At 31.5% G+C, this 25010-nt stretch overlaps 1 protein-coding gene across 3 annotated transcripts in view; it reads right to left on the bottom strand.

Moving 5' to 3' along the window:
* PRKACB (protein kinase cAMP-activated catalytic subunit beta) overlaps positions 1-25010 on the bottom strand; it is a 143186-nt gene that overhangs the window by 26483 nt on the left and 91693 nt on the right. For all 3 annotated transcript variants that reach the window (XM_065882066.1, XM_065882050.1, XM_065882058.1), the window contains 6 exons: positions 22174-22235; positions 19994-20122; positions 7759-7857; positions 6645-6727; positions 3799-3925; positions 2789-2884 (listed from right to left, as the gene is read on the bottom strand). In XM_065882066.1, coding sequence (XP_065738138.1) covers positions 2789-2884; positions 3799-3925; positions 6645-6727; positions 7759-7857; positions 19994-20122; positions 22174-22235 — 596 coding nt within the window. The remainder of the gene's footprint in view (positions 1-2788; positions 2885-3798; positions 3926-6644; positions 6728-7758; positions 7858-19993; positions 20123-22173; positions 22236-25010) is intronic.

Raw genomic sequence — 25010 nt, 5'->3', positions numbered from 1 at the left:
ATGTATCAGGTCAGATTTGAATTAAACAAAGGGGAAAATTTCCAGATACTGAAATTGGATATTAGGAAATATTATTAAATCTTCTTCCTAAAATCATTAAGAATATTAAAGACAATAAAAAATGCCCTGTTTAATTGGGATAATTTAGTTGTTGCTCAACAGTAGGAAGGGAATTGGACCAAATTACCCCTTAAAGCCCAATCTAGTTCCATAATATTATGAATCAGGTTTTCTAGAGAATACTCAGAAAGGTCAAAAGTTTTAAAATGAAAGAGTAGATATTGTACTTCATAATAAACAGTGGAGTTGACTTCAAAATATTCTATATTGTTGGGGTTAAGAGGGTGAATATAGTCGGGATAATCCCATCTACTTCACAGGATCTTATGAAAGCTAAAAGTTTAATGTGGAACATAATAAATGTAAATATTTAAGTATACTTTATTCATCTAGTGTTTTGTTTCTCATCTCTAAAAGGTATACAAGAAAGATAACTAATTCATGGGATTTTGTGGGGACTACATCAAATGAAAGGAAATGATGTGTATAAAGAGTGTGTTGCAAACCAAATGTACAATTCTAAGGTTTCTTATTTTATTTTTCATGTTAAGCCTACTAAAATTAATATTTAGAAGTATTGATAAGAAAATAAATAAGAATAAAATATTAACATGTTTATATAAAGTTTGCTATCAGCCATAATCAGTGTCAACTGGCACAAAAGATTATGAAAAAAAACAAAACAACTTGATCATGGAGAGAAATGAGCTGAGTTCTTGCCAGATCTTTTGGTCTGCCATCAGATACAGCCTTTAATTACCTTCGCCACTCCCCCTAGTCCAACCTTTTTTCAAAATTTTAGCTTATAAACTATTTAATTTTCAAATTACTGGCTAAAATATAATAATATAGAGATTTTTTCTTTTTATTTCCTGCTTCTGTATGTTTTTAAAATGAGAGAGACTAGTAAAATAGTAATAGCACTTTGTTTGCTAATAGAAATGGCATCAACTTTGCTTTAATTCTTTAAATTCAATTCATTAATAATGTAATTACCATGTTTTTTTGCTATAATGAAAGCATGTAACGTTGAAACAGATCCTTTTACCAAACTGATTTCTATGTTTTGGATTGTGTACTAATGTTCATAATAAGAATTCCAGATGCTTTCTAAAACAAATCAGTAAGAAAAACTAAATTATAATAGAAAAATGGGCAAAGGACATGAACTAATAATTCATACACACAAAGAAATACCAAATGGCTATTAAGCATTAAAACAATCTAATAATCAGACATAAGACTTAAAATAATTAGATATCATTTACTGTCTATCAAATTAGCAATGGTTTTTAAAACAAGAATACCCAATGCTGGAGAAAGTGTGGTGAAACAGGTACTCTCAAACACTGCTGAGAAGTGCAAAATTGCTACAATCTTTTTGGACAGTGCTTTGGCAACATGTATTGAAAGCCTTAAAAATGTTCATACTCTCTGACCCTGTAATTCCACTTCTAGGAATCTATCCTAAAAAAATAATTTAAAATATAGAAAAAGCTTTATGTACAAAGATGTTTATCACAGTGATCTACAATCGAAAAAAATGAAATAACCTAAATACTCAACAATAGAAGAATGGCAAAATACAATATGGTACATTTTCAAATAAGCCATTAGAATTATATTTGCATGCTTATTATCATTCAAGTGAAAAAGCTGAATACAAAACTGTACATTCACTATAACATGCATAGAAAAATATATTAAAATGTTTTTTTAAAAAGGCTACCTCTGGATGGTGAGATTATAGGTTTTTTGATTCTTTATATTTTTCTACATTTTCCAAATTTCATACAATGAATAGCTATTTCTTTTACCACATATATATATATACACACATACAGTTTTTAAAGTTTTGGTCCCTACTATGTTATCATTATTTGTTAAATGTATTTAAAGAAGAAATATGTTAATGATATTTAGATTATAAAAGAGTAAAAGTTATAAATGATATAAATTATGTAAGATAATGAGAGGAACACTGAAAGAATTATTTTATTCTAATACTCCTGTAGGTTAGCCAAATTTCAATGATTCAGGGGGTAGTTATTCAATGTGTAAATATCAAAGCATCTGTGTTATCCCTTTCTCTTTCCTGGCTCCTGTGCCCAGTTATTATCAGTCGCTCCTTTCTGGCTTTCTCCACCAAGGGATGGCAGTAGAAAGGAAAACGAAAGTTAAATCATCCTTTGTGATATGATTAAAAATTTCTCTCACCACATTTTGCACTGTTTAGAAAAGCAGAACTGTATTCAATAAGACTATAACTATTCAATTGCTATAATATTTCTATTTTTAAACTAAAATTTTAAAAAATAATTCACATACATTTTTTTTCATTTAAGTGGTAAAGTTGAAACAAAGGAAGAATTTCAACTAGTACATGTCGTCTTTAGTTTGCCTCTTGGTGTAACCCAGAGCAAGGGCCTCCTTGCCCTCCTGTATTGGGAATAATTACGAATAGGCTATGCTTTTGGCTTCAAAACATGGGTCTAGAGGTCAGATTTATTCATACTAATTCTCTCAGATTCAGAGTTAAAATCACCAGTTAATGGGATTACTGGTAGACTCTAAATAATTACTTTTTAGTAATTATGAACAAATAGATTTAAATTCATATTTAGATTAAACATGTAAAATTAGATCAATAAACTTTTTTTTTTATAAAAGTCCACAGTGATGCATGCCTTATATTTCTACTTCTTACATAACTACATTATAAATATACCTTGCTGAGAATTATTTCTGGAGCCAAATATTCTGGAGTGCCACATAATGTCCAAGTTCTGCCTTTAACTCTTTTGGCAAACCCAAAGTCTGTGACCTATAAAAGACAAAAAAACTTGTAAACATTTATTATTTCATAATAAATGTACTACTGTACCTAAGTTGAAAGTTAAAAATCAGAGTTAAAATTAACACCATGAAAAAAATTAAGTCAATGTAATTGACACTAATCCAAGAAGGCACTGTTTAGTGAATAAAGGTTAAAGCAACCCATGCTGGAGAACCTTTCCCTGACACAGACAACGAAACAAATGAACCAAAAAAAAAATAGTTTTAATAAAAATGAAGCAGTGCTAGGAGTGTTCCTTAAGTCCAGCATTGTCCTCTGCCCTTAATTACATCCTCAGAAGCGCAAAAGCATCACTGGGAGAATCTTAATAACTGCGTAAAAAGGAATGCTCTCATTCTATTGATAGTACAAATGGAAAGAAAACACTACCACCAGTCCATTATTGGTAGCTGGGCCTCCTTTCGTAGCTGCACTGTAGTGTTAAAAAGCATGGACTCTTGGCACAGGCTGACGGGGTTCAATTATGACTCTACGTGTGTGACCTTGCTGTTCCTTAGTTTCATTAATCTTAAAATGAGGATAACAGTAGTATTTACATTTCATAGTGTTATCAGAATTAAAAGAGGTGATACATGTAAAAACACTTAGAATAATGCCTGGCACTAAGTGAGTACTCACAAATTTAGCTATTATTTCTTTACGCAGGAGCCCGAAATCAGTTTACAACTATAGACTAAGGGAGATAGAAACAGGTTCCATCTTTGATGGAACTTTTGGTTCTGTAATAGCAACAGAACTGTGAGCTCAATTTAAACTGTTAGGAAGAATTGTCTCCCTCAAAGAAAAAAAAAGAATCCAATATTGGTAGTTGTGGTTAAATACATATAACTTCTTACCTAGTATTTCTGAAATACATTATATATAATGTGTTCAAGTCATACCTGGATATAACCTTGATGGTCAATTAAGAGATTTTCAGGTTTTAGATCTCTGTAGATGAGGTCTAGTGAATGGAGGTACTCGAATGTTAGCACTATCTGAGCTGCATAGAACCGTGCATGGGGTTCACTACAAAGAAACAAAACACTGATTTTAGTAAAATGGGTTAACATATAGTAATTAGTAGATTATACAAAAAAAAAAATAACATGAGGTAGAGGCATTTTGGGAGCAAAAAATTTTTTTTTCTTTTAAACATATGTAAAGAAACATGTTAGTTTCCAAATATTTACTAAATCTATAAATCATCTTCAAATAATGCTTTGATATACTTAGTGGGCAGCATATGTTGAAGAAAACTTAACTCTCAGATTGTCATTGTAATTTAAATTATTATTGGCCATGTTAGAAGACATTGAGAATGACTGAAAAGCACCAGTTAGATTATCTGTCAGGGCAATTGCTATTAATGATAGGCTTCATCTCATCTACCTTTCTCATAAATTTCAAGTACTTAAAGAATTTCTGCATTAATCTGCAGATTTATGCCATTTTACCCAGGCTGTTACTATTACAAAAGTGACATATGCTCATTATAGAAAAAAAGCCATAAAATATTAATGAAGAATAAAGATACCAATAATCCCATTCAGAAACCAGATTCAATCCTGGTATCTAGATTTCCAAATCTTCTACTATGCCTATTTATATAGATACCTGAACATAGGTATAATCTGTATATTTAGGTAAATACACACAGTTCTGGATACACAGATTAGATTAACTGATAGATTATGGTAATTTTGATGCCACATTCTGGGTATTACTCCAAAAGGATGTACTGTTTTCTAGTTTGAGTTTCTATTTCATCTTGTTGTGTATACACTGAATTCTTCTAATCTTTCTGATATATTGCAATGACTTTCAGATTTGTGTCCTCAATGAACAACCTTAACTATGAATAGAATTTCCCTCAAGATGGTTGGCATGAGTTTGATCTGGTAGCACCAAAAATAGGAATTCTAAAAAGAGATTGTATATGCTACTCCTTTTGCTTGTCACTCACTATATTTCCAAGGTCCTAGCCTGATACACACCAAGTGCTCAGAAAATATTTGTTAAATGAATGAATATGTGAAGAAAAACACTTTTGTGGCAATATTTTATAATATCCCTCCAGTTCCAGCCCTATCATGACACTGTTACAAGGTATACCATATGTCCTATGACAAGGAATGAGAATACTGTAAAGGGAGATTAAAAGAATCATCCAGGTCATTGAAATATTTATCCCTAATTTTGGAAACGTTTGACCTGGGAAGTCCCCTCTCATTTTCTTCATACACCCGTTAATATAAGATGCATTTATCATCTTATCATCATAAACATAAGATGCACTCAGCATTTTATGTTTATCTCCACACTGGTGTTTGATTGGAGGTACACAAACATTACATAGATCTTTAATCAAACTGTTGAAAGGTCAGAGCAAAATATTCTATAAGGAACATTTAATGTTGTAGCAGCTTTAAGTCTAGACAGTTACTATTTAAGTAGAGAATCGTAATGACTCCATTGATTCTGATTAGAACCATGCTCAACAATAACTCAGTCTTCCTGTTGCCTCAAAGTTTCTAAGGTGGGAGTTAGCAACCTTTCAAGTATATAAATAGTATGTGTGAAAGGTTAGAAACGACAACGTCTGTGTGTGAATTATGTCAATCAACTTGCTTTCCTCTTAGTATCAAGTTAAGTATTAAAGAAATAAGAGTGTGGGGAGTTGCAAAGAAAAGAAATAATCACAGAAAATGGATAAAATATTTTTTGAAGACAGGTTAAGGTGTGGTAATTCAGTGTAAAACTCTAAATTATCATAGAGCAATATGAGAATTCTGGACCTGCCTGGACAAGGAGTGTAGGAGAGGACAACAGGAAGTTAAAAAAAAATCATTAAAGAGAAGTTACTCTGTATCAGCAGAGTGCCTGACATATATTAGGTGTTCTGTACATATTAGGTCAATAAATGAATTTTGGTTTAGGCCTCAGGTAACTAAAACAACTCTCATTCTGGCCCATTACTGAATACGATCTCATGGTAATCCAAGTCTACCATCATGTTTTCATGAACTGAATTACCATCTACAGTCTTGTTTGAATTCATACTGATGTTTTAATTAATGTCAATATACAGTATACTGAACAAAGCTGGACCTGCTCTTGGTTTCAGCTTCATTCTAATAGTGATTTTAAATGAACAGTAGTAGCTTACAAACTTACACACAGGTAAAGTTAACAAAATGTATAAACTCTTTTAATAACTGTGTGACCTTATTAGTAATAACCTAATGACAAGGTACAAACTCCTTTTAAATTACATATATATGTTTAAAACTCAACATGGCAACAACGTTAATGAGAATAAATCTGTGCAAAACAAACTTTCATAATTTTATCACTATGATATCAATGATTATCTTTTCTATATATTTCTTTCTTATCTTCATCCTTACACAAACCTCTTCCCCAGAGATGTATTATTAATATTTATTCAGTAAACACTGGTCTAAATTCAATAAATTTTTGCAATATCTGGATAGTCTTCAAATAATGGACCCTCATGATACCTACCAATGCTAGAATATTTATACTGCTATCATGGTGCTTTTATTTAATTTTTAAAACTCAGTATGATGTGGCCTCTTATTAATGTTTCCATGTAACTCTTCATATAGCTAAAATATTACTAAATTAAATGAAATAAATTTTTAACATTGACAATAACTTAAAAGTTTGGTTTAAAACAAACACACAGCATATAAAGATTTGAGGAGTGTAAAGTGTTAGTTACCTGAACCTTCCAATTCTTCTTAGATGTGAAAACATTTCACCACCAGGGACATATTCCATAACCATGTATAAATTAGAATTATCCTATGAACAAATAAAAAGGATAACTAAATCAAAATTATGAAACATTATTTTGCACGAAAATATTTTAAGATAACACCATGTTCAATTAGAAAAAGACAAATTAAAAAATCTGATACATTACTAACATTGGGAAATAGAGAATAAATGGAAAAGGCCCTAACTTTTCTACACTGGGGCACTTATTTTTTCCCCCCTGGTACTCTTGCCACAGATTAGTCTGGGATTTTTGCTGTTCCTGCTCTTGCAGGGAACACTTAACTCTTGAACACTTAAACACTGTGGCAATGACGTAATGCTATAGTGTAAGCAAAAGTTAAAAAACAATTTGAAAAAGTTAGTAAGAATATTTACATTTTATGTACTAAATTAGGTCAGAGAGATTAACGATTTTTAACATCATCCTAAATACACAGATCTTCATTTGATTTAAAGAATAAAGGAGGAAAAAGGAAAAAGGCTAAAATGTTCCATATTAATCAATTGGTAGAGAGATGCCAAGTATCATTCCAAAAAGCTGAAAAGCTGCCAACTTAAAGAATAAACCTTGTGCAACTTTATGAGGTGCTTGAGCAGAGGGCCAAAGATTGTTCTGCTTCAAATAAATGAAAAGGCTAGAGCACAAATTACTAAGTAAAAGATGACAGTGAGATTGCAGCAGCAAAGGTTCAAGAGAAGAAGGTATGTGGGTGTATTCATTAGTATGAGTGTAAGATTTGCTTAATAAGATGTCACTATGAATTTTGATAAATTAAAATACTTGATTTTATAATACCATTTCATGAAAAATTACACATTAACCAAGTTAATTACACATTAACTTTAACAATTTCCTCAATAAGAATCAAAACCTTTTCAAATGTCACCTAAGTTTTTAAGCACAATAGGACTTAATTACATAAAATCTAAATATATTACTTTTTTGTTTATTCATTTTCTCCAGGTTTATCATATAGATTAGAATCCTATTATAACTTTGTAATTTAAAAACTATGAAGTTGAAAATATCTCATTTAGATAGAAGTAAAATTTACCTTAAAAGAATACTCCAGTCGAACAAGAAAAGGAAAATTCACTGCCTGTAATATTCTTTTCTCATTCAAAGTATGCTCTATTTGCTTCAGTTTAACAACCTGTAATTGACAAAAAAAAAGATATATTTATGAATTTGAACAAACTTTAAAAGTTGTTATAATTTTAAAAGAAAAAAAAGTTTTCCATATCATGATGAACTTGGATAAACAAAATTGCTAGCTTAGATAAGGATAATAATAATAACTACCAACTAGGCTTATCAGACTTAAATGAAAAACCTAACAGAGGTTTAAAACTTGGTCTTCGGAAGGTTAACTATAATTTTCAGTAAAGAAGCAAGAGCTAAGAAAAAAGGGACTCATAATAAATTACTTAAAAAATTAATATGTGAAAATACTTAGGTCCTAATGACTTATAGTCCACTAAAAGAGCTGGCACAAATTACTGTAATAAGTAGGTACTGATTTTAAATCTTGAGAAGATAAGCAAGAAAATTAAAGATTGAGGAAAAGTCAATAACTAAAAAACAGGAGGTAAAAATGAACAATCTGTTAATTTCATAATACCTGAATAAATACAAGAACATTTGCAGAGCCACAAAATATTGACAAAAATGACTATGTCTTTATAACAAATAAGGTCATATAGGATTAATCAAGCTTCCACTGGATTGTCTAATCAATCAGGTACATATTAGGGAAAGAAACTTATCTTGACTTCATGAAGACTGTGATTCTATTCCACATGTGATTCTATTCTGAATTTAAGAAAAACAGGGTTTCATATATGTGTAAATCATTAGGAAGTGCCATTTTTTCTTGACAGAGGCTTATTGTCAGTGTGGGGTAGTCACAGAACTCGAGAAGTTGAACATGAATAAGAAAGGTTATCAAAGATACCATCCATTATTAGGATATAAAATTATAGTATAAAAATAATGCTGAGTAAAGAATAATTGACTAGAAGTCAGAAGACCTGTGTTCTCTAGACCTTCTATTCAACCAGTGTGTGACACTGGAGATGTTATTTCAACTTGTCAGACCTCAGCTGCTTTTTTTTTTACCTGAAAACATGAAGTGAATGAATCACTACTGTCCACATTCTAACTGGTTACAGAACCAATTAGTTCATACTTATCACAATAACTTATATAACATTAGCTGGAGAATTATTGTTGCTTTGTGTTTACTTTTTATTAATAGACTGTTTTTTTTTAAGCAGTTTCAGGTTCACAGCAGAACTGAACACAAAGTACAGAGATTTCCCATATACCCCCTGCCTCCACCCATGCACAGTCTCCTCCATTATCGACATTCTTCACCAGAGTGCACATTTGTTACAATTAATGAACCTACAGTGACCCATCAATATCACCCATTAATTTCATTAGGGTTCACTCTTGGTGTTGTACATTCTATGGGTTTGGACAAATGTGTAATGACATGAACCCACCATTATAATATACAGAGTAGTTTCACTATCCTAAAAATCCTGTGTCCCACTTATTCAACCCTCCCTTCCCATCAAAACCAGGCAACCACTAGTATTTTTACTGTCTCCATTGTTCTGCTTTTTCCAGAATGTTCCATAGGTGGAATCATATAGTATTTATTTAGCCTTTTCAGATTGGCTTCTTTCACTTAGTTTATGCGTTTAGTTTCCTCCATGTCTTTTCATGGCTTGATAGCTCATCTTTCTTTTTTTTTAGCATTGAATAACATTCCATTGTTTGGATATACCAGTGTTTACTTTTATGTATTACAATATACACTGGGTTTTTAGTTAGGCATAGACAATGTGTTACCTTGTGAAATAAGTAATGAAAACTGTAACAGAGAGGCTTTCTGCATTATAGCCTTAAGCCAAATGTATGTGTATGTTGGGGGACATAACAATTAAAATGAATCTAAGACATATGAGCTGGCAAAGCAAATAATGTTGGTTAATTTTTAAATTAATTTTTTAAATTAACTAATTAAATTTTAATTTACTTTTAAATATGCATATCTACTACATGTAAGGCACAACAAGTGCAACAGAGATAAGGACAAGTGAGTATCTCCCTTCATGCTCCACAAAATTTACTTGAAAGTATGATGCATAAATATGAGAACAGCAATTTATGAATAACTGCCAAATGAGAGTTATGATGTTATAACTGTTCAGAAGAGAAAATGTTTACATTAGGCCTAGTACATAATCTTTCTGAGTCCAAGATTCTTTATCTATAAAATGCTGATGATAATTATAATACCTACTTTGAAAGTGACTGTGTAGCACAATACATGTCAAGTGATTAACACAGTGCTTTACACAAAGTAAAAGCTCAATAAATGTCAATTGTTATTTTAATCTATTAAAAAAGGTGAGAGCTCAGCTGGGTCTTAAAGATGGATAGATATCAAAGGTTAGAAAAACATAGAGGGGTAGTACAGTCAGGGTTAATATCCAGAACCATTACCTGAAGGGGGAAAATATAGAAAGATAAGTCTTCTATACTTAGATAAATAGTACTAGAGATGTAATGTACAACATGATAAATATAATTAACACTGCTGTATGTTACATATGAAAGCTGCTGAGAGTAAATCCTAAGAGTTCTCATCACAAGGAAAAAAATGTTTTTCTTTTTCTTTTATTTTGCTTCTATCAGAAGATGGATATTCACTAAACTTATTATGGTGATCATTTCATGATGTTATTATATAAATCAAATCATTACTAATACAGGCTATATGTCAATTATATATCATTAAAACTGGAAAGAAAAAAAAAGGTAAGTCTGATTGCTAATTCCATTTGGTAATAGCTTAGGACAGTGCTTCTCAAAATTTGGTAATGAAGTATGCCAGAATGGCAGAGAAAATTAACAAGTACCCCTGGGAAAATAGTCCATGTTTTATTTTCAAAATTCAAATAAAATTTATATTTACGTTAATTTAAATACATATATTTAAAAGCACTTCTAAATAATTACTTATCAGCTGACTTTTTTTTAGCCAAACACTTGAGAAGATATTAATATAGAAGATAGGCCATGTATCATCGCATATTACCCTGCACCACCCAGCAGAGCACCAAATACTCCTGTGAGTCAAGTTTCAATCAGAGAAGTAGAGAATAGAGGACATGTAGGAAAAGTGTCAAATAAGCCTATAGTGGAGTCTGGAAGAAAATTATAAAGTGCTTGAAAGTAGGCTGCAGAGCTCTGGCTTCATTTAATAAACATCAGGAAGCTTTCTGACTAAGTGAAATGATATGATATGGTAAGAAAACTTCACTGGCAATGAGGAGGGTGAATTAGTATAGGGGGAAAAGTGTGGGGTTGTGAAAATTAATTAAGATGCTATTGTGAAAGCCCAGTTAACGTTAGTGAGAGACCAAACTATGTGGTGGTAGAAAGAATCTTAGGGATAACAAATACATTTCAAAGGAAAAATTAAACAAGGAGTGGAGGCATAGAAATCAGGCAAAGCTTGTGCAAATTCCTAGTTCATCTTACTAGCTGTTTGACTTTGGAAAAATTACTTAAATAGGTTATGGGCTTAAAAGGGAAATTAATGTCACACAAAGTTGTTGGGAAGATTCACTGATACAATAATATAAAGTACCTAGCAATGCTAGACATATAGTAAGGAATAAAGAAATGAGATTTCCTTGATTTCTGCACTGATTTTCTTCCCCATGCTCCATACACTATAAGATAGAAGCCAAAAAGAGTTAATTGAAAGATTTATGACAAAAAAGGTTATTATGGAGTGTTATTTTATTACTTATCTTTAGCAAATTACAGTAAATAAACTTGAAAAAAATTCAGAACATAAACACTTTGTCCTAATTATGAATAGATCCAGAACATTGCCGCAGTAGAAATGACTTCAAATGGCAGCTATTCTTCTGGAAAATGCTCTTTCACCAATATTTAATCACTGAGTTAATCTTCTCAGTAACTTATCTTACCTCTCACTATCTTACCAAAAAGAAATTTGAAACTTCCCTAAATACTTTAAAGCATAAAAATGGTATCTTTTGTAATCCTTTTAATATTTTATGACTAGAGTACATTCTGTTAACATCTTAACAAAAAATATAAGGGACTATACAGATAATAACATTTTAATAATAGGTTTAATAAAAAACATATAAATTTGATATAGTATCATGTCATCTGCCAACAGTGACAGTTGTACTTTTTCCTTTCCAATTTGGATTCTTTTTCTTTTTCTTGTCCGTTTGCTGTGGCTAGGACTTCCAATACCATGTTGCATAATAGTGGACAGAGTGGGTATCTTTATCTCATTCCTGATCTTAGAGGAAATGCTTTCAGTTTACCAGGGAGTATAAGTGTTAGCTGTAGGCTTGTCATTTGGCCTTTATTATGTTGAGGTATTGTTCCCTCTATACCTACTTTGTTGAAAGTTTTTGTCATAAATGGATGTTCATGTCAAAAGCTTTTTTTTTTTTTTTTTTTTTTTTTCTCAGTACGCAGGCCTCTCACGGTTGTGGCCTCTCCCGTTGCGGAGCACAAGCTCCGGACGCGCAGGCTCAGAGGCCATGGCTCACTGGCCTAGCCGCTCTGTGGCATGTGGGATCTTCCCAGACCGGGGCACAAACCCGCGTCCCCTGCATCGGCAGGCGGACTCTCAACCACTGCGCCACCTGGGAAGCCCTCAAAAGCTTTTTTGTCAAAAACTTTTTCTACATCTATTGAGATGATCATATGATTTTTGTTCTTCAATCTGTTAATGTGGTATATCACATTGATTGACTTGTGGATTCTGAACCATCCTTGCACTCAGGGATAAATCCCACTTGATCGTGGTGTATGATCTTTTTAATATATTGAATTTGGTTTTCTAATATTTTGTTGAGGATTTTTGCGTCTGTGTTCATCAGTGATATTGGCCTATAGTTTTCTTTTTTTATGGTGTCTTTTTTCGGTTTTGGTATCAGGGTGATGCTGGCCTCATTCAATAAGGTCACAAGCATTCCTTTCTCTGAAATTTTTTGGAATATTTTGAGAAGGACAGATGTAAACTCTTCTTCAAGTTTTTGGTAGAATTCACCCATGAAGTCATTTTGTCCTGAACTTTTGTTGTTGGGAGGTTTTTTTTTTTTTTTTTAATTACTGATTCAATTTCATTACTGGTAGTTGGTCTGTTCATATTTTCTATTTCTTCCTGATTCAGTCTTGAGAGAGTGTACTCTTCTAGTAATTTATCCATTTCTTCTAGTTTGTCCAATTAGTTGGCATGTAATTGTTCGTAGTAATCTCTTATGATCCTTTGTATTTCTGTGGTGTCAGTTGTAACTTCTTCTTTTTCATTTCTGATTTTATTTATTTGGACCCTTTCTCCTTTTTATTTGATAAGTCTGGTTAAAGGTTCTTATCTTTTAAAGAACCAGCTCTTAGTTTCATTTATCTTTTCTATTGTTTTTTTCAGTCTCTCTTTCATTTATTTCTGCTCTGATCTTTATGGTTTCTTTTCTTCTACTAATTTTGGGTTTTGTTTATTCTTCTTTTTCTAGTTCTTTTAGGTGTAAGATTAGGCTGTTTATTTGAGATTTTTCTTGTTTCCTGAGGGAGGCTTGTATCACTATAAACTTCCCTCTTAGAGATGCTTCTACTGTGTCCCACAGATTTTGGATCATTGCATTTCATTTTCATTTGTCTCCAGGTATTTTCTGATTTCCACTTTAATTTCTTCAGTGACCCAATGGTTGCTCAGTAGCACTATGTTTAGCTTCCATGTGTTTGTGTTTCTTGTACTTTTTTTTTGTTGTTGATTTCTAGTCTCATATAATTGTAGTTGGAAAAGATGCTTGATATGATTTCAATATTCTTAAATTTATTAAGACTTGTTTTGTAGCCTAGCATTGATCTACCCTGGAGAATTTCCATGTGTGCTTGAAAAAGAATGTGTATTCTGATGCTTTGGGATGGAATTTTCTATATATAGCTATTAAACCCATCTAGTATAATGTGTCACTTAAGGGCAGTGTTTCTTTATTGATTTTCTATCTCGATCTGTCCATTGATGTAAGTGGAATATTAAAGTCCCCTACTATTAATATGTTACTATCAATTTCTCCCTTTATGTTTGTTAATATTTGCTATATGTATTTAGCTGCTCCTATGGTGGGTGCATATATATTTATAATTATTATTACTTCTTCTGGCATTGACCCAATTATCATTATGTAATGTCCTTCATGTCTCGTTATGGTCTTTGTTTTAAAGTCTATTTTGTCTGATATAAATATTGCTACCACAACTTTCTTTTCATTTTCATTTGCATGGAATACCTTTTTCCATCCCCTCACTTTCAGTCTGTGTGTGTCTTTAGATGTGAAGTGAGTCTCTTGTAGGCAACATATATATGGGTCTTGTTTTTTATTCATTCAGCCACTCTATCTTTTGACTACAGCATTTAGTCCATTTACATTTAAAGTAATTATTGGTAGATATGTACTTATTGTCATTTTGGTAACTGTTTTCAGGTGGGTATTTTTGGTAGTTTTTTTGGTTTCTTTCTTCTTCTTTTGCTCTCTTCCCTTGTGATCTGATGTCTATCTTTACTGTTATGTTTGGATTCCTTTCTTTTTGTGTGTGTGTATCTATTATAGATTTTTGGATACCAGGAGGTTTATATATAACAACCTATACATATATGTGGTTATTTAAGTTGATAATCTCTTAAGTTTGAATGCATTCTAATGGCTCTGCATTCTTACCTTCCCCCTGCATTTTTTAGATGCCACAAAAAAGCCTATTATAATAAATGAATTCAGTAAGGTTTCGGGACACAAAATTCATGTATAGAAATCTTTTGTGTTTTAATACACTAACAACAAACTATCAGAGAGAGAAATTAAAACAATCCCACTTACAACTGCATCAAAAACAATAAAACACTTAGAAATAAATCTAACCAAGGAGGTAAAAACCTGTACTCAAAAAACTAAAACACATTGATGAAATAAATTAAAAATGACACAAACAAATGGAATGATACACTGAGCTCATGGATTGGAAGACTTAAGATTATTAAAATGGCCATACTACTCACAGCAATCTGCAGATTCAATGCAATCTCTATCAAAATACCAACGGCATTTTTCACAGAACTAGAACAAATAATTCTAGAATTTATATGTAAACAAGACCCTGAATAGGCAAAACAATCTTGAGAAAGAAGAACAAAGCTGCAGGTATCATGCCTGCTGATTTCAAAGTATACTACAAAGCTACAATAATCAAAACAGTATGAAACTAGTATAAAAACAGACACATAGACCAATGAAACAGAATATAAAGCCCAGAAATAAACCCATACTTATATGGTCAATTAATCTACAACAAACAAGGCAAGAATATACAATGGAGAAAAGATAGTCTCTTTGATAAACTGTGCTGGAAAAATTGAACAGCTATATGCAAAAGAATCAAACTGGGTTATTTTCTCACACCATATACAAACATAAACTCAAAATGGATTAAAGACTTAAATGTAAGATCTGAAACTATAAAATTCTTAGAAGAAAACATAGGCAGTATGCTCTTTGACACCTGTCTTAACAATGTTTTTTTGGATATGTCTCCTCAAGCAAGGGAAACAAAAGTAAACAAATGGGACTACCTTAAACTAAAATACTTCTGCACAGTGAAGGAAGCTATGAACAAAACAAAAAGGCATCCAACTGAATGGGAGAAAATAACTGCAAACAATGTCTGATAAAGGGTTAATATCCAAGATATTAAAAAAACAACTCATAAGACTCAACATCAAAAAACAATCCTATTGAAAAACGGGCAGAGGACCTGAGTAGACATTTTTCTAAAGATGACACACAGATGGTCAACAGGTACATGAAAAAATACTCAACATCACTTATTATCAGGGAAATGCAAATCAAAACTACAATGAGATATAACCCTACACCTGTTAGAATGGCTATTATAAAAAAGACACAAATAACAAGTGTTGGCAAGGATGTGGAGAAAATGGAACCCTCATGCACTGTTGGTAGGAATGTAAACTGGTACAGTCACTATGGAAAACAGTATGGAGGTTCCTCAAATAATTAAAAGTAGAACTACCATATAATCCAGCAATTCCACTTCTGGGTATTTTTCCAAAGAACATAAAAACACTAATTCAAAAAGATATATGCACCCCTATGTTCACTGCAGTGTTATTTACTATAGCCAAGATATGGAAGCAACCTAAGTGTCCATTAACAGATGGATTGATAAGAAGATGGAATATAAAATGGAATATACTCAGCAATAAAAAAAGGAAATCGTGCCATTTGTGACAACATAGATGTACTTAGAGGTATGAGGGTATTATGCTGAGTAAAATAAGTCAGACAGACAAAGAAAAACACCATATGATTTCTCTTATATGTAGAATCTAAAAAAACAAGTGAACAAACATAACAAAACAGAAACAGACTCATAGATACAGAGAACTCAGAGGGGAGGAGGTGTGGGGTGATGAATGATATAGGTAAGGGAGATTAAGAGATACAAACTTTAAGAGTTTACAGGATAAATTAAGAGTTACAAAATAAATGAATCACAGGTTGAAATACAGTATAGGAAATATAGTCAATAATATTATGATAACTTTGTATAGTGACAGATAGTAACTAGACTGTCATGGTGATCATTTTGTAATGTATAGAAATATCAAATCATTATGTTGTACACCTGTAACTAATATAATATTCTAAGTCTATTATGCTTCAAACAAACAAGCAAGCAAGCAAACTGGAGACATTTTGTTGTTGTGCTAGCAATACAAGTATGCTGGTCACTTACCCTCCCTAAGATCCAATTACCTCATCTAGATAATTAGGGTAAGGACTACTTGATCTCTAAGAGCTCCATGCTCAGATTGTACAAATCAGAAGTGTAGAGTTCAATGATGAGTTGAAGCTTGGATTAGAGTACACGGGAAGAGGGTACAGAACAAGAACACAGGAAGAGTGGATAGTCCAGCGATTGAGATTAGCAATCTTTAAAGAGCAGACAGAAGGAAAAAATAGAACAAAACAGGAAAAGGAACGTGAAAAAGAAGAGCCCAGAGAGGAAATACTATAATTAGGAGCATGGGGTTCCAGAAGTCCAGGGACAAGACAGTTTCAAGGGAGTATCACTACAGTCATAGGCTCTAAAAAAGTCACATAAGATGAGCAAAAAGAGTCCACTGGACTTGGTGATTAAGTCACTGGATTGGTGATCCATGGTAGTGCCATTTCAGTAGAGTAGCAAGAAGCAGGAGATAAACAAGGAGGCAGCTAAATTGTTGTGGGTTGAAGAATTAAAAGGAAGTGAGTTAGCGGTTAGTGATTAAACTATTTTTTCAAGAAGCATGGTTAGAAAAGATAAAGTGAAAGAGGGCAGTAGACAAAGATGCACAAATGTGTGTATGGGTGTATTTAATTTTAGAGAGACTTAATCCATTACTACTTTTCATATTAGGGGTTAGTTTTGGTTTTTGTTTTAAAATAGAGGTTGGGCTTCCCTGGTGGCGCAGTGGTTGAGAGTCCGCCTGCCGATGCAGAGGACACAGGTTCGTGCCCCGGTTCGGGAAGATCCCACATGCCGCAGAGTGGCTGGGCCTGTGGGCCATGGCCGCTGAGCCTGCACTCCGCAACGGGAGAGGCCACAATAGTGAGAGCCCCGCGTACCGGAAAAAAAAAAAAAAAAAAAAAAAAATAGAGGTTGGACTGAAACCTCAGACCAGTCTAATGCTGTGTTGTCCAATATGGTAGCCACTAGTCACATGTGGTTATTTAACACTCAAAATGTGGCTAATTTGAATGGAGATATACTGTAAGTGTAAAATAAAACATCAGATTTTGACAACTTGGTATGAAAAAAAGAATATGAAACATCTCAGTAATTTTTATATTAATTACATGTGGCAGTGATAGTATTTTAGATACCTTGGGCTAAATAAAGATCTATTAATTAAGAATAATTTTAACTATTTCTTTTTACTTTTTAAAAAATGTAGCCACTAAAAAACTCAAAATGACGTATGTGCCTCACATTATATTTCTATTGGATAGCACTAGTTTACCCACCATCTGTAACCCTGATTACTCGTTCAGTACTGTTTCCTCCACATTTTCCTATCTGTATCCCAGCAAGCCAAAATGTCATTCTTGAGTACATAATATCTGTAAGATAACAAATCAAGATTCGCCATTTTTCTTTTACTTTCCCTCAATAGTCATTACTAGGAAAACAGAAGCTTAATATTTAAAGCATGAATAATTCAGATACCTTGATTCATTAGATAACACTAATATATGATAAATACTTAAAATTCATTTTTTAATTAGTTAATTTCTTTTAGCTATAACTGACATGTAACATTATTAGTTTGAGGTGTATAATATAATGATTTGATATTTGTTACAGTATGCAGGTTTTCAAATTATTCCCTGCTTTAACTTACATTTTAAATTAAACAGCTCAATCATGTTAAACAACAGGGCTTCAACTGTCAATTAAAATAAGTCATAAAATAAATCACTAAATTTCTGTTACCTCAATCTAAGGATCAAGTAATTGGTCCCTGCATTTTTCCACAAGGCAGAATGTAATAGAGATGCCTGTTCTTTACATATAGAATTCAATATTTTGTTAGCAAACATATATATACCTATTATGTATAAATAATTATTGAAATAATAATGTACCCCCCTACACTCAAACTATTAATTGTATGTGTCATATAGTCACAATAAAGAGGAATGCAAACTAAACACAACAATAAAATTATCTGAAGGTGTCAATGGTAAGTTATTCTATTGCATGTGTTTAATAATCTAGCAGATAAAATTTACTCTTCAGGTAAATAACAATGAATACACCAGTATCATCTTTTTAGATTTCACATATAAGCAATATTACATGATATTTGTCTTTCTCTGTCTGACTGCTTTACTTAGCATGATAATCCCTAGGTCCATCCATGTTGCTGCAAAAGGCATTATTTCATTTTTTTAATGGCTGAGTAATATTCCATTGTGTATATATACACACATCTTCTTTATCCACTTATCTGTTGATGGACATTTAGGTTGCTTCCATGTCTTGGCTACTGTAAATTGTGCTGTTATAATCATTAGGGTGCATGTACCTTTTCAAATTATGGTTTTCTCCAGCTATATGCCCAGGAGGGGGATTGCAGGATCCTGTGGTAGCTCTATTTTTGGTCTTTTAAGGAACCTCCATACTGTTCTCCATATTGGCTGTACAAATTTACATTCTTACCAGCAATGTAGGAGGGTTCCTTTTTCTCTACACCCTCTCCAGCATTTATTACTTGTAGACTTTTTGATCATGGTCATTCTGACCAGTGTGAGGTGATACTCATTGTAGTTTTGATTTGCATTGCTCTAATAATTAGCAATATTAAGCATCTTTTCACGTGCCTGTTGGCCACTGGTATGTCTTCTTTGGAGGAATGTCTATTTACATCTTCTACCCATTTTTTGATTAGGCTGTTTGTTTTCTTGATATTGAGCTGTAATAAGCTGTTTGTATATTTTGGAAATTAATCCCTTGTCAGTTGTATCATTTTCAAATATTTTCTACCACTCTGTAGTAGGTTGTCTTTTCATTTTGTTTATGGTTTCCTTTGCTATGCAAAAGCTTTTAAGTTTAATTAGATCCCATTTGTTTATTTTTGTTTTTATTTCTATTACTCTAGGAGATGGGGCCAAAAAATATTGCTGCAATTTATGTTAAAGAGAATTCTGCCTAGAGATTACCATACTAAGTGAAGTAGGCAAGACAAAGACAAATATCCTATGATATCACTTATATGTGGAATCTAAACAAATGATACAAATGAATTTATTTACAAAACAGAAATAGACTCACAGACATAGAAAGCAAACTATGGTTACCAAAAGGGAAGGTGGGGGAGGAGGGATAAATGGGGAGTTTGGGATTAAAATATACACACCACTATATATACAATAGGTAACCAACAAGAACCTGTATAGCACAAAGAACTATACTCAATATCTTGTAATAACCTATAATGGAAAAGAATCTAATAAAGAATATATATGTATATAACTGAATCACTTTGCTGTATACCTCAAGCTAACACAACATTGTAAATCAACTATATTTCAATTTAAAATTTTAAAATTTTTTTAAATTCCAAAAAAAAAAAACCCCAAACCAATGCATACACTAACCTTCTGCTTATCTAAGATCTTCATTGCATAATACTGTTCAGTGGCTTTATGTTTCACCAACATGACTCTTCCAAATGAACCTGTTCCAAGGGTTTTTTTCCTTTCAAAATCTTCCAGCCCAGCATTATTCTACATATACATGAAAAAATAAACTTTAAAATTAGAAATTTTCATAAGACTATGAAAACTATAATAGATTTAATGATATGCTATCAGAATAGGTAATTTATAACTATCCATTTAAAAACAATACAAAGAGACTACTGAAATTGCAGATTATTGGTTCTATTTTTCCCTTTGAATAAGAAAGGATCTAATATTTGAGAAGAGACTTACATCGCAAAACAAAGCATAATAGTAATGTGAGGAAGTAAGATCGTCAGTTGAAATATGAAAGGTCATATTCTAATATGAATTCATAGTATTGGACTTCTAATAAATTAGCTCCATATTTTAATAATTACAAACTGACCAGAAGTATGCAATCATGGAAGCCACACAGTCTTAGTGCACTTACAAGTAATTATAATGAATAGATAAGCTGAGGATCAGAGTCCTTTCACTAGAGTTACCTCTGAAGAAACACTGTCTTACTTCATTTCTATCCTTATATGAACTAGATAATAACAGCATGAGAGATACTAATGGTTTTCTCTCTCTGATGTGACAACAACCCAGTATTACCTAAAAAAGTAACAATAAGGTAAAAAGAGTTCCTCACTCCCACAAAGATAACCAAAAGTCAGAGTCCCAGAAGAATAATCACTGTCTTTCTCCTTGAAAGATGCTTTGTTACAAGCAAACATCTTTGGCTTTGACTATAGCATAGAAGCAAAGAATTGGAGGCATCAATCTATTGAATTTGTTGCTGCCACAACAAAATGAAAATTACTAGGAACAAATTATGTGCTAAGTGGCACCAAATAGTAATTGCAAACCCACTTGTTTAATAGGTTTTCATTATAAACATCTTCATGAAAATCTTGGAAAAAATATTTCCAAGGGCCATTCTGTATAGCATTAAGCTTTAGAAAAATGTGATGCAATATGGTTCTTTTATAAGTGAGGAATTTGGATTGCTACTGGAATTCACTGTAGTTGGACTTAATCTTTTGCAAATCAACCTTGCCTTTGGAGACACATCATAGCTTCTTACTGAATCATTAAGGAGAAAGCAAGTAACTCTAAGTTTTTATTTATAAAACTTGTTTTCATTCTTATTTCTAATAATTTTAAATTGCCATGAGATTCTGTATGGATACAGAAAGAAAAAGTCCTTATAATTCTGACTGAATTAATTATTTAATTTTATGGATTAATATTTAATTTTTGGTTTTATCAACAACAATGGATTGAAATGTTTAATAAAGTTCCCAACTAAATAATGAAAATAAACATCATTAATAGACAACAAAACATCTCTTTCTGCTAGTCACTGCTTTTCATACGAATATGCTATCTTCCTCATAAATTATATAGCTCATGCTCTAAATCTTGGTAATGATGGCATCTTCATAAAATGTAACATTTTATTTAGAATTAAATATTTTTTAGTGAAAAAATATTTCAAAAGGATTTTTATGCTAGGAAAAGTTTTCAAAATTTCACCTACTATTATAGGTCATTACTTATTTATAAAAATAAATTGAAATAGAGTTTTTGGCAAGTGTAGATGGCTCTTTTTATATATAATTTTTAGATCTTAGTTAAGATCTAAAGTACTTAAATTATATAGAACTTAACTCATCAAAACATTTATGAAAGGATCCTAGTGTACTTGGTATGTTGTCAGTAGCCAAGTATTTGTGATTAAGAATTTGAAACTGCACAATATGGTCCCTAATTGTCATAATTAATAAAAATAATAAATATGCTATCGAAGGCATAAATCAAAATTACTAAATATTAGAAAATATCAAGAGTTTGTAGCAACTTGGAATTAGTATCAAAATGTATAATCAGGTATTATATCAGAAATTAGTTCCTTCTCCAATTTAGGTATACATAAAATTATTAATAAATCAAAACATAATATTATGGCAAAATTCTCACGTTCAGCTTATATTTATTAATGCTATTTGAAAATTAAACTTTCTGAAGTAGTAAATTATTTAGGTGAGAATCATGATTTTACTTAAAGCAAGATTTTTAAATCACAGAAAATTTTAAATGTTCCTTACCGGAGCAGGATTTTCCCATTTTTTTAAAAAGTCTTCTTTGGCTTTGGCTAGAAACTCTTTCACTGAAAATATATTAGAAAAAAAAAAAAAAAACCAAATTTTGACTTCTAAGAATATTTATACTACATACATAAATACATTACACATAAATATACTTGCTTAAAAAACACAGACTTAAGTCAACTATGGTTGCCACGAAACATGTATTCACAACCATGATATACTAGAGAGCTATTTAGTTTCTCTAAAGAAGAAGCAAACAGTTTCTCCAATTTCTAAGAATATCTAATACTGTTCTCTGTGGAGGTCACTTTGATAATTTCAAATTTAATAATATAAATACTGTTCCTGAAAACATACCTGAAAGTAATGAAAAAAGTTAGAAATCAATATAGGACAAAATACTTATTGTAAATAAATAAGCCAGCAGATATTAACAGAGTAAACATAAGAAGTAAAAAATCTGGAGAATGTGAATTTGTTGATTTGTGGAGTTTCAAAACTAACTGACTTTGATAAGGGGCTGTTTTCAGGTATAAGGATTTATATTATTAGATTTGTATCCTCTCTACTAAAGGTAAAGAGAAAGGGAAAAACTACAGACTAACACAAAGAACAGCCACAAAGACTTAAAAATAAAACAGAACAAACCAAAACCAAAAAACCCAAACAGCTTAAAGCTCTCATTCTAAATTTGGAGCAAACGAAATGCCTGAATGCCTAACTTATAATATAAACTAAAGTAAAGCAATTCAAAACCAGATGTTTATATAGTGATCAATAATAGCCACATTATTTTATAGAGTTGTGGTTTGAAGTTTTAGATTTGATAAATGATGAATTATTTAAAAGGATTCCTCTTTTTCATTGTCTTCCCACAAAGCTACTAACAATGATTTCTGTTTACAAAATAACTTCAGGGTTTTAGAAACAAATAGTAAAAAAAATTCCAGAGAGATAAAATGGCATTAACAAAATGTATTATTTTTCCCATAGTTAGGTTTGAGAGAGCAAAACCTAACTACACAAGAAGTAATTATTTTAGTCTTTCTTTTTTTTTGGGGGGGGGGGGAGTTCCCTTTATTCCTCTCATATCTGAATCTATAAATAAAGATGAAAGTAGGATTTAAATAGTGTTGAAATAGTAAAAGGCTAAACAAATGGCACAGTGGCATTTATTTCAGAAGTAATAATAAGAATGATGATAATGATAAAAAGACAAAAGTTCAATGAGGGATTCACAAATACTTTAATAAGATCTTCTAATGATGCAGTAGTATTAAACTGAGGCATATAAGATATATTGTAATTTCCTCCTTTACCCCCACTGAAGTACCTTTGGCAAAATACTGTTAAACAAGAAAGCTGTTGGCATTTTAAGTGCTTTGAGATTTCAAAATGGTGTTCACAGGCACTAACAGCAGACATTAGTTTTTATGTAACACTAGTGTGCATTTCTGAAGATATTATTTTACTACTTTATATAAACTGTCACTTGTATTTTGCAAAATACTCTCAAAATACCTATTTTAGAAAATTTAAGAAAAATAATTTTTAAAATTAGAATCTTTCCATTATATGAAAATCTCATTCACCAAAACAATGAATCAAATAATTGCAACTACTTATGCAAATATGATCTAATTCTTCCTGGGGGTGGATTTGGGGGTGGAAAATTATTACATTTTCTTTGAGTTTAGGAAGGTTCAAGTCATCCTACTTCTAAAAAGTTAATATACTAGTTACAACTGAAGAAGAGTGGTTTTATAAGTAAGATCTTTTCTTTTCTTTTTTTTTTTTTGCATGAAACAGACATCTGCACATGCCATTGACTTGGAAACGACAGCTATAAAATAAATTAAAAACATAATTTATTGCTAAATGCAACTGTGGCTTTTAAGAACAACTTGTGATTCCCAAAATATACCTCTGATTTCTTTTGAAAAATATTTTTAGTTATTTTCTATCTATAGAACTTGTACATCAAGTTGCAGTATAAACTCTCCAGATGCCTGCATGAGTATAGATAATTTGGAGACATGGAAGAAAATCAGGAAAAGGAAAAAATCCCTAACATCCTGTTTCAGCTTCTCCTGTCACTTCTTGCTAATTGGATCTTGAGTTAAGAAAAAACTAACTGGTCAAAGGAAGGACTGGCAGTATTTGCCAAAGATGGTAAGTAAGTTGAAGGAAAATTTCCTTTTTTCCTGTTTGGTGAATAAGCTAAAGGAAAAATTTTAAGTACTACTGAATTTCATGCACTAATAGGATATCCAGGAAAATCTTTGAAATACTCTCTGTACTCATCAGTATTCTGAGTTTACTGTCAAGTAACACTGTAGAAAGTAAATAACAGTTCTCATAAAGGTCTTATATGAAAATTATCAGAAATGGTATGAATTAAAGATGTTAAATTTTGCAAATTATTTCAACAAATAGATTCCTTTTTAGAGTAAGGATAAGCATTAATTATAATGTCATTAAATAATTCCACAAAGAAAACTCTTCCTGCAACACTTTTTGTCACATAAGTATACATATACACATGAAATGTCTGGTTTATATGTGTACTACTTAGATGCAAAGATGAACACAGTTAACTCTTTGTAAAAATATTGGTTAACCAAAATATATACCTTATAAATATAAACACAAAAAATAAAATATTTTATAACATGCTAGATTATGATAACTCTAAAAAAAATAGGCAATCTAGAACCATATGTATTTGCTCTGGATTTTATTATTTTTACACAGTGGTGAATTTAACTTTCTAAATGTTTTTCTCTAGTTATTTTTAAAGTTTATATCCACTGACATAAGGTGTTGGCAACTAA

The sequence above is a fragment of the Phocoena phocoena genome, chromosome 1, assembly GCF_963924675.1.
Source record: "Phocoena phocoena chromosome 1, mPhoPho1.1, whole genome shotgun sequence".
NCBI lineage: Eukaryota > Metazoa > Chordata > Mammalia > Artiodactyla > Phocoenidae > Phocoena > Phocoena phocoena.
This window is presented reverse-complemented; position numbering and strand designations above follow the sequence as displayed.